At 37.9% G+C, this 10181-nt stretch overlaps 1 protein-coding gene across 2 annotated transcripts in view; it reads left to right on the forward strand.

The window, feature by feature from the left end:
• The window catches only part of VPRBP (Vpr (HIV-1) binding protein), a 123486-nt gene that overhangs the window by 43308 nt on the left and 69997 nt on the right, over positions 1-10181 (forward strand). The window contains exons 3-4 of one of the 2 annotated variants that reach the window (XM_006873556.1): positions 6749-6825; positions 9460-9530. In XM_006873556.1, coding sequence (XP_006873618.1) covers positions 6749-6825; positions 9460-9530 — 148 coding nt within the window. Of the gene's footprint in view, positions 1-6748; positions 6826-9459; positions 9534-10181 lie in introns of both variants that reach the window. The other variant, XM_006873555.1, reaches the window with a different exon arrangement.

Genomic DNA, 10181 nt, shown 5'->3' on the forward strand with positions numbered 1-10181 from the left:
AAAAAGAGGAAGACCCCAATGAGATGAATTGGCCAAGTGGCAGCATCCATGGACTCAAGCGTGGTAACAATAGTGAGGTTGACCCAGTATTGGGCTGTGTTTTGTTCCACTGTGCATAAGGTCGCTGTGGGTTGGTACCAAATCGATGGCACCTAATAACAACAGCAATAGTGTTTCGGAGGAGTGGCTGATGAACCACCAACCTTGTGGATCAAATACTTTGCAGTCCAGCTCATTCACCCACAGCACCACACATGCTGTTTGTTTTTTGTGGTACTGCTAGCTTGTTTGTTGTGTATGCTTTCCTGTGCTGCGTTCATTTTTTTTGTATGTGTGCTTGTCAATTTCTTCATAGTTTTAATGTTTCCATAATTTTCTTGAACTTTGCTTTTTTTGAGTTGATGTGGAGAAGTGTTAAGTTTATCTGAGTTTAGCCTGTATTTTATTAAGTTCTTTGTTTTATGAAAATCTATTTTATTCTGAGATCTAACTGACCTCCTCACCACCTGAATCTCTTTTAGTTACTTTTCTCTCTTTCATTTTTAGTTGTCCTGATCACAGCCTGACCTCCCACTTCTAATTTTATTCTTGTAGTTTTGTTCTGTTATGGACTCTTCCATCTCTGGACTGAGTTCTGGGTAGTGTTGCCACATATGTCAGTCTTTGGTTGTTTTCTGTTCTTGTTGGTTCTCAGTCCAAAGAACTCCCTTTAGTGTGTTTTGGAGCATTGGCTTAATTTTTGTTTATCCTGAAATATTACGATTTTGCTGTCAGAGCTTTGCACGATATATGATTCTTGGTTAACAGTGTTTTTTCTTTCATAGTTTTGTATATGTCTCTCCATTGTTGTCTTGATTGCATGGTTTCTGCTGAGAAATCAAAACTTAATCTTACTGGCTTTCCTTTGTTAGGTTACCCTAACTTTTTTCCTAGCTGCTTTCAGGATTCACTCCTTGTCTTTGATTTGGAGAATTTGATTATGATATGGTGTGGTGATTTTCTTTTGTAGTCTGTCCTGCATGGGGTTCTATCAGCTTTTTGAATGCTTACCTTCTTATCTTTCAAGTTGTTAGGGAAACTGTCTTCTAATATATCTTTGATGCTCTTTTCTGTGATTTGCTTTGTCTCTTCCTGCTCTGGAATTCCAGTCGTCTTCAGGTTACTCCTCTTTGTGTTGTTCCACATGAATCTTAAGCTTTCTTCAGCATTTTCATGATTTTTTGTGCTTGTTCTTCTAGCTTAGCAGTGTTGAGAGATTTAGCTTCAAGGTTGTTGATTCTGGCAGTGGAAATTCCTTCATTTCTTCTCCTTTGTCCTTACGGTGTGCTGTTCATTTCTGATGTTTTAGACTTAATCATCTGGACATCTTTTGCAGGTTTTGTATTGACTCTGTTGCTGTATCTATTTTGATTGTTCCTGTAGAGCTTTTCTGACTTCTTCCTTATTTTCTTCTAGCTTTCAGTGGAACATTTGGATACACCTCAGTATCATTCTTCTAAATTCCCTTTCAGAAAATTCTAAAACCTCTTCACTCTCCAATGTCATTCCTAGCTCTTCTTGATTGTTCGTTTGAGCTACTCTGTCTTGTTTATGCATGTAAGCAGAAAATTTCTGCTGCTTTTTAGGCGTTGTGGTGGTGGTGTATTTGCATTAATTAGATGATAACTAAGCATACTCCAGTTGCCTCCTTGTAGGTGTTACCAGGAGATGGGCTTCTCTGTTCATTGCTCTTACAGCTCCCTTCAGGGTGTTCTTAGTTAGCAGGTGTTGATTGTAGACACTGCTCTGTTGGAAAGCAGCTGGTATTAGCTGTTGCCCCATTGGTAAGGTTTTACAGGGTACAATTGTAGGATGGCTGTATGGCCACAGTTGCTGTCTCGTATCAGGTGAGTCATGAAAAGAAATTCTCCCACAAAATGGAAGCAAGGCCAAAATTCAATACTGAACACCAAAGTCAAACATCATACAACCCCCAGGGGAAAAAAAAAATATAAAGCTAGGCAAACAAGAAGAAACAAAGAGAGAAAGAAAAACCACAAGAAAATATGAACAATTCTTTAGTGCCACCTAATGGACTCTTGGAGTCCTGGTGTGGTGCTGTGGGTTAATGCCTAGACTGCAAAGCCATTTGAACTACAAAGTCGGTGGTTCAAGCTCACCAGAACCTCCTCGGAAACCCTCTACAGGGTCTTTATGGATCAGAACTGACTCAACGGCACTTAACAACAACAATGGACTTTTGCCTTCAAAGCTAACTGAGAAATAGAATGATTTTCCCACTGTGTCATTGTGATCTGACCCAAACCTTCCTTTTCTCCCCTTCTCTCAAATCCGTTGGTCTGTTTTTCTTATTGAGAAGCAGCCCAGGGATGGCCAGGTTTGCTTTGGAAGAGACTCCTGGATCAGTTTTTTCTTCTAACTCCCTACACACATTTTTTTTTTTTTTTAAGTTTACTTTTTAAGTATTGATATCTGATATAGGGAGTCTGTAGGGAATTCTGGTGTGGCGCTGCGGGTTAATGCTCTGGACTGCAAAGTTGGTTTGAACCACAGGTTGGCAGTTCAAACTCACCAGTTGCTCCTTGGTGGGTAGCACCTATTTTAAGTATTGGATTACTAATTGCAAAGATGCCTGATTTCTTCTGGCTTCACATTTGGGAAAGAAGAGAATCACCAGTCCAAGGCCAGTGCCTATAAGGCAAAGATCAGGCATTAACCCTCTAACCTTATTTACTGTATTGGTGTATAGCTTTGAAGCATAGATTCATGTGGGCTCAGCTTCAGACCTACAAAAACCACTGAGTCACCAGACTAACATTTAGCCAGCCATCCTTCCCCCAGCTGCCTTGTGGTTCTAATAGACACTGAAACCAGCTCCATCAAGGGCCCCCACAAACTACTCCAGGTTCAGTGCTAGGAACATAGATAACATTGAAGCCAATAGGAACTTCATATAGGGCCAGGAACTCTGCTGTCACATCCCTTCAACAACCTCCTCATAAGCTCCTTGAATTGCAGGAACCCACCAGATAGTTCTTCTTCCAGGTCCAATAACTGCATTGTTTATTTTTACAAATACGACAACCTCATAGTACCCTGGATACAACAGACAATTATAGCTTACATAAAAAAACAAGAGAATGACTTAAACAAATGACCCAGACGCATAGTCAGAATGCATTTCTGAGGAATTAAAGTAATAGAATTAACTGAAAAAGAATTCAAGAGAATTATAATAAGGTACCTTGAAAGGATTGATAGAAAGATCAAGTAAAACAGAATAAAAACTTTTAGAATTATTCAGAAAACACTACACGAACAAACAGACAAAATAAATGCAAGATTTGAGGCAATACAAATCCTGCACTTAGAAATACGACAGAGTAACACTACGGTCTCAGAAGTGGAAGGTACATTAAAAAGGCAAAGTAGGAGATATGAAGCAGTGGAAGCCCGCATTAGTGATCTTGAAGATAAATCAATACTGTTGTGCCAGAAGAACAATCAGAAAAAAGAATGAAAAAGTCTGAAGAAAGCCTAAGAGTCATGTGGGACACCATGAAGACATACAGCTTATGGATGATTAGAATTCCAGAGAAAAGAGACAAGCACAGATAATATTGTGGAAGAGTTGTTGAAAGAAGATAAGCATCAAAGATAAGAAGGTAAGCATCCAAGAAGCTGAAGGAACCCCAAAGGGATATATCTCAAAAGAAAATCACTAAGACATGTTGTAATCAAACTTTCCAAAATCAAAGACAAGGAAAAATTCCTGAGAGCAGCTCAGGAAAAATGGAAAAGTTACCTACAAAGGAGAATCAGTAAGACTAAGCTCTGATTTCTCAGCAGAAACCATGCAGGCAAGAAGGCAATCAGATGACATAAAAAAATCTGAAAGAAAAATTGCCAACCAAGAATTATATACCCAGCAAAGCTGTCCCTCAAATACAGTGGTGAAATTAGGACATTTCCTGATTAACAGAAATTAAAGGAATTTATAAGGACCAGACCAACCTTATGAAAAATGCTAAATGGCATTCTTTGGACTGAGAATCAACAGCAGACAACAACCTGAGATTACCATCAATGACAACACCACCCAGAACTCAATCCAGATATAGAAGGATTTCAAGTAAAACACACCTACAAAACTGAAAATACAGAACCGAGACATCAGTATATAATGAAATCAACTACAAAGCAAAAAGAGGGAATAGTGTAGATACAGAACTACCAAATGGCAAGTAAGTCAAGTAGATTTCAAGTACTTTTAAGCAGGGAAAAAATGACCAAATTACACGCTAACCTCAAAGAAAAAGAATAGACCTGCACATAAGAATAAAAAAAGAGGAAAACCAGAAAAATTTAGTAAACATTAATATAACAGAAATGAGAATGACAAGAAACCCATAAACAAAGAAATCAGCGTAGAAAATTATGCAACAAAAAAATCCAGCAGCTAGCACCATAAAGAAAAAAAAAGACAATAATCAATTAAGGCCTACTGCTAATTACACTTAATGTAAGTGGATTATATGTACCAGTCAAGAGACATAAAGAGCAGAATGGGTAAGAAAACAGAATCCTTCAATGTGCTGCCTACAAAAGACATATCAAAAAATGGAGACAGCCTAAAAGCCATCAACAGAAGAATGGGTAAACAAACTTTGGTACATACACACAATGGAATACTGAAAATAATGAAGAAGAAGAATGAATCTGCGAAACACCTCTCAACATGGTTGAACTTGGAGGACATTATACTGAGTGAAATTAGTGAGTCACCAAAGGACAAACCTTGTGTGAGACCAGTGTAAAAAGTTAAAAAAAAAAAAAAAAAGTTTTTCCTGGTAAAAGAAACAGGTTATAGGGGAGCTGGGGGAGGGAAAATTATTCATGGGCTACAGGGTAGACACATGTTAACATGGATGACAGGGCAGGCAATATACAAGAGGTTAACAGGAAAAATGAAGGTAGCGGGAGACAAGGTGGAATGCAATAGTTAAGTGAATAGAGTCGAGGTAAATGCTGTTGGTGCACGGGATTGCAGCCATGGAATGTAGCAATGTGTATGGTTTGTTGAATATAAAGTTGATCTTCACTTAATTCACAATAAAAAGTTTAAAAAACCAAAACCCTATGGAGCACAGTTCTACTTTATACATTTGGGGTCTCCAGGAATCAGAATCAGCTAACATTAACAACAATAATATATGGCACTTTTTATACTAGGAAAAATGTTATTCTTCCTCAGTTTATTAAAGATTGAATACAGTGTTTTCTTTATTTCCACCTTTGCCATTTTATCAGTATGCTTTGTCAAACAGATGATTCCTTATGAAGGGGGACAAAACAAATTTCATACTTAGTATAGATTGCTACTTTCTTTCTATTTTGGGCACTCTTTGCGGCACTCTTTCTGACATAGAGGGTTATTTGTTGGGTTTTGATGTGTTTCTCTTTTTTTCTTGTTAGGTTTGATTTTTGCCATCGTTACTGCTTTGACCCTTGATTGTTAAGTGTTCTGTGTTGGGTGTGTTGTCTCTAAAGAAGGCAGAAAAAAAAGTTTTTTTGTTGGTGTGTTTGTATTTATTGTTTCAGTATTTCTGTATTAAGAGGAAATGTCAAGAATACCGTTACAATTTTGGTGAACCTGTTTTATTACTTATTCGGCCTCTTTATTGAGCATTTTCTAAATGTAAGAAGCTTTACTAGGTGCTAGGTCTTATCCATAAACATGACAGACAAGGTCCTTGATCTCATGGAGCTTATTTTCCAGTGGGGTCAATGGGAGAGAAGTGAACACGTAAGCAAATTAATACAGTAATTTCAGATATTGGTAAGTACTCTGAAGAAAACCACCAAAACATCCAACCCTCTATGCCAGAAAGTATACCTCATGTATAGAAAGAATAACTAGTATAAGAAGCCAGAGTGACTTGGAAGGAGAAAGCCTCACTGGGGAGAATGCTACAGGCTAGGCTCTGAAGCCGGGGTGCACTTGGGCTATTTGAATAGCAGAGAAGGCTATGATGGAGTTTAATGAAGGATGAGTGGAGGGATTAAAGAAGTCAGCAAAGCAGCCAGAAGCCAAATTATTATGACCTTGTAGATCATAGTAGTACTTGAATTTAATTCAGGTTATTTTGATAAATCATTAGAAGTTGGACAATTAATTGTGTCAGGTCAAGCACGAAGCAAGAAGCAGGGAAATCAGTAGTCCAGATAGTTGGTTATGTTAGTCCTAAGAAGGGTAGGAATAATCAAGAAGTGATATGAGTTTAAATGTGTTTATAGGTAGAACTAATAGAAAATGTTGGGGTGGGGGGAAGGTGAGGAGAAAAGGGAGATTTTAATAACTCCTAGATTTTGGGCTTGAGTCTGGAGAGGGGGTATTAATGCTGTTTTTTTGAGGCAGGGAAATACTGATGAGAATGGGATGGGAATGGAATCATTTTACTAGATGATGCTTCTTGTTGTTAAGTGCTGTTGGCTCAGTTCTGACTCCCAGCAACCTTGTATAGGGTTTCCAAGGAGCAGCTGGTGAGTTTGAACCACTCACCTTGTAGTCCATTGCATATCCTACAGCACCACACCATGACTCCAGATGATACTTAGTTCTTTATCAGGAAAATACATTTAACGCTCTATTTTATTTTTATTGTACACTTTATATTGATTGTGGTAGGTGTTGGTACATTTTTTTGTATGCTTGTCCAGAGTTGACCCTTTTTTCCCTTTGTGCTAGGATGTCTGAATTGATTGAAAAAGAAACTGAAGAATATCGTAAGGGAGATCCAGATCCATTTGATGATCGACATCCTGGTAAGACCTGTGTTCTCTGAAACTTTGATCTATGTGTTTTTTTTTTTGTTTTTGTTTTTTAAATATTGTCCAACACAGGGGCAATTAGAAAAAATAATGGAAATTTTGAAATATTTTCATATCAGATAGAGCAGATCTAACTTAAATTATTAAATTTATTAGGTATACTACTTAGTTGGTTGGAATCAACCTAATGTCAGTTGATATAAAAAAAGAAACCCTAAGTTGACTCAGTGGTATAATTTAAAATACAACGACTAGAAAAGAGAAAAATGTTCTCCCTTTATGACTTTTTAAAGCATAAAGGAGTTTTCCTCTTTGCTTTCATCGTTCTAACAATGCTAATTGCCCTTATTTTACTAATGAAAAAATTTCATTGAGACTACATTAAGTGTCTTGCTTTTAGTGATTGAGTTGCTCCTTAGAATTTACAATAGTAAAAACACTTCTGGATGTTTCGACAGCTAACATATGCTATCTTGTGTTAATTTTTTTTCTGTGTGTGTGAGTTAATTTAATAAGAGCCATGAAACCCTAACCTTATTAGGTATGGAATATGACATAATACAGGACTAGTTGAGACTTTGCCATTTTATGTTCTCTTTTAAAGTAGATTACCAAGGTCAGAGTTTAAGTCATATATAGGACCACAATAACTCTATAGCTAAAAAGGAGTCCTTTGTGGAGAGAGGACTCTGAAATTTTTTGTGCCAGTAGAATACGTGGGTGTTATAAAAATAAGAACATCGTATACTCAACCTGAATGTTCCGGGTTTCATTCTAATTCTTGGACTTTCGTTCTCAAATTTAAGTAAGCTAAACATTTCAAGTTGAGTGTTTAATAGTGTATGTGATGTTAGCTGCTGCTTTTGTCCTAGACATTCCTATTTGTGACTTCAGAGGAATATTTACCTATTTAACCCACCTCTACAGTAAGGGCAATCAGAACATGAAGAAGTACAAAAGTGAACCTGAAATAAAAAAATTAAGTTTAATGCAGAATCCGTGAAGAATTAAAAGGTATGCTTAGTGTACGCTTAGTGACGTTGCCTTGGAAAGCATAAAATGAAAACTAGGAAGAAGGGAGAGGTAGAGAATCATGTGCCCTTTTCTTTTTTTCCAGTAGAAATTTTAAAACTTTTTTTTTTTACCTTTTTATGTTAAACAGTATTTGCCATTGGCATACTGTCTATTAGTAAAATAAGGCCACAGTTTAATCATTTATGAAAAGAGGGAGATAATCTAAGGTCCTGGTTTGTTTTTATGGTATCATTCCTTTCACTTTTCTTGTCAGTGTTGGTTATTTTAGCACACACTAAAGGTGCTGTGGGTTAATGCGCCTGACTGCAAAGCCGTTTGAACTGCAAGGTCGTCAGCTGCTCCTTGGAAACCCTATACAGGGTCGCTATGGGTTGGAATCGACTCTACGGCACTAAATAACAACAACAAAGTGTGGTTGGAGTCCTGGTGTGGTGCCATAGGTTAAGTACTTGACCTCAAGGTCGGTCATTCAAACTCGCCAGCTGCTGCTCAGAAACCCTCTAGAGGGTCACTGTGAGTTGGAACCGACTTGATGGCACTTAACAACAACAAAGTGTGGTTGACTGAGTCCTGGTGTGGCACTGTGGGTTAATGCGCTGGATTGTGAAGTCGGTTTGAACCTCAAGGTTGGTTGGTTCAAGCTCATCAACCACTCTTCAGAATCCCTATACCGGGTCGTAATGAGTCGGAACCGACTCAACAGTACTTACAAACAACAACAGAAGTATAGTTAAAACTATCAGCAGCTCATATTTTGTTTTTTTTCCCCCCTAAATTATATCCTTTGACTAAATTCCACTCCAATGCTCTGAAGGTGTCCTGGTAGGATAAGCATTGTAGGGTAAGCATTGGACAGTAACCGCAAAGTCAGTGGTTCAAACCTACTAGTCATTCCTTGGAAACCCTATGCAGGGTTGTTATGAGTTGGAATCGACTCTGTGGCACTTTAACAGTAACAATGTTCTGAAAGGAAATTCAATAAGATGGGTGGTATCAAGCAAATAATTTTATCATTAACCATTCGTTTTACTATATGAGTAGATCTTGGGTCCTTGGTCTCCTTTCTTTCCCCAGAAGCCTAAGAATTGAGATGGCAAACTTTACTGTATCTTCTGGGTTGGCTATTGCTTAATGAGATTTTCTCCCAACTTGGAATCTCACTGCAAGGTAGAAGATGCATCTTTGTGACTGAAGGAGAGATTGGTCATGGGGCTTTTTTTTTCCAGGCCACCCATAGAAGGGAGGAAACATGTTTCCTGCCTTTCTCTATTTGACTGGGACATCAAGGGTTTTCTTTTTTTTGTGCTCCTTTATGATTCTTTTGTAGATCTTGTAGACCCTCAGTGATGCTAGTCTGGGTTTGGCTCCTCATTTAACTCAGCATCCCTATATAGGCTATATGCTGTGTGATGGGGAAGTTAGAGTAGTTCTTATATTGTAACTTTTATTGTTAAAAAATGCTTATGAAATCCTGCTTATTTTTGCTAGTATTTTAATAGTAATTAAAATAACCAAAGTCTCTCGCCAGAGGTGTTAGTTGCTTGACAAGGATGACTTACTCATTTCTTTGTTCCTCCTCTCTTCTTTTGGTAGGTCGAGCTGATCCAGAGTGTATGCTGGGCCACTTGCTGAGAATACTCTTCAAGAACGATGATTTCATGAATGCAGTAGGTTTGCTTATTTTTTATCTTTAGAGATTATCATCGGTACCTGTATTCTTAAGATTTTTATTGTAGATTTAGTGAAAGTTTACAGGGCATATCATCAGTTTTACATTCAACAAATGAAACCTGGTTTCATTACATTTATTATAATCCCCTCCATGCACTATCAGTTAACAGTATTTCTCTCTGTCCACTTTAGCTTTTTAAAAAACAACCAAAAAAAAAACCACTCAGGCGTATATAATAATTTACATCTCCAAAGGCACATTCTGCAAGTCTGCCTCCTGGCCACCAGCTCTTAGTCCTTCTCTTCTTAGTTCCATGAATCTAGAGTCCTCAGCCATGCCCCCATCTCTGCCTCCATCTCTGGTGCTGCTGCTTCTATGGATAAGGTCCCACATTCTGCTTGTGCGTTCCTCTCTTAATGGTCCTAGGGTCCTCTGTTTCTGTACTGTAAGATTAACCACTCCCCTGTTTTTGTTACAAAACTTCTACCTTTACAATTGTGATAGTCGCGATTAGTCATGATAACAGATATGCACTATTGAATCTTATGAATCTTATCGCCATTTCCTTTCACCAGACCCATGTACACAAGATGACAGCTATTCAGTGAGGACTCTTTCTTTCCCCCCATACTCTTAAACTATA

The sequence above is a fragment of the Chrysochloris asiatica genome, unplaced genomic scaffold, assembly GCF_000296735.1.
Source record: "Chrysochloris asiatica unplaced genomic scaffold, ChrAsi1.0 scaffold00246, whole genome shotgun sequence".
NCBI lineage: Eukaryota > Metazoa > Chordata > Mammalia > Afrosoricida > Chrysochloridae > Chrysochloris > Chrysochloris asiatica.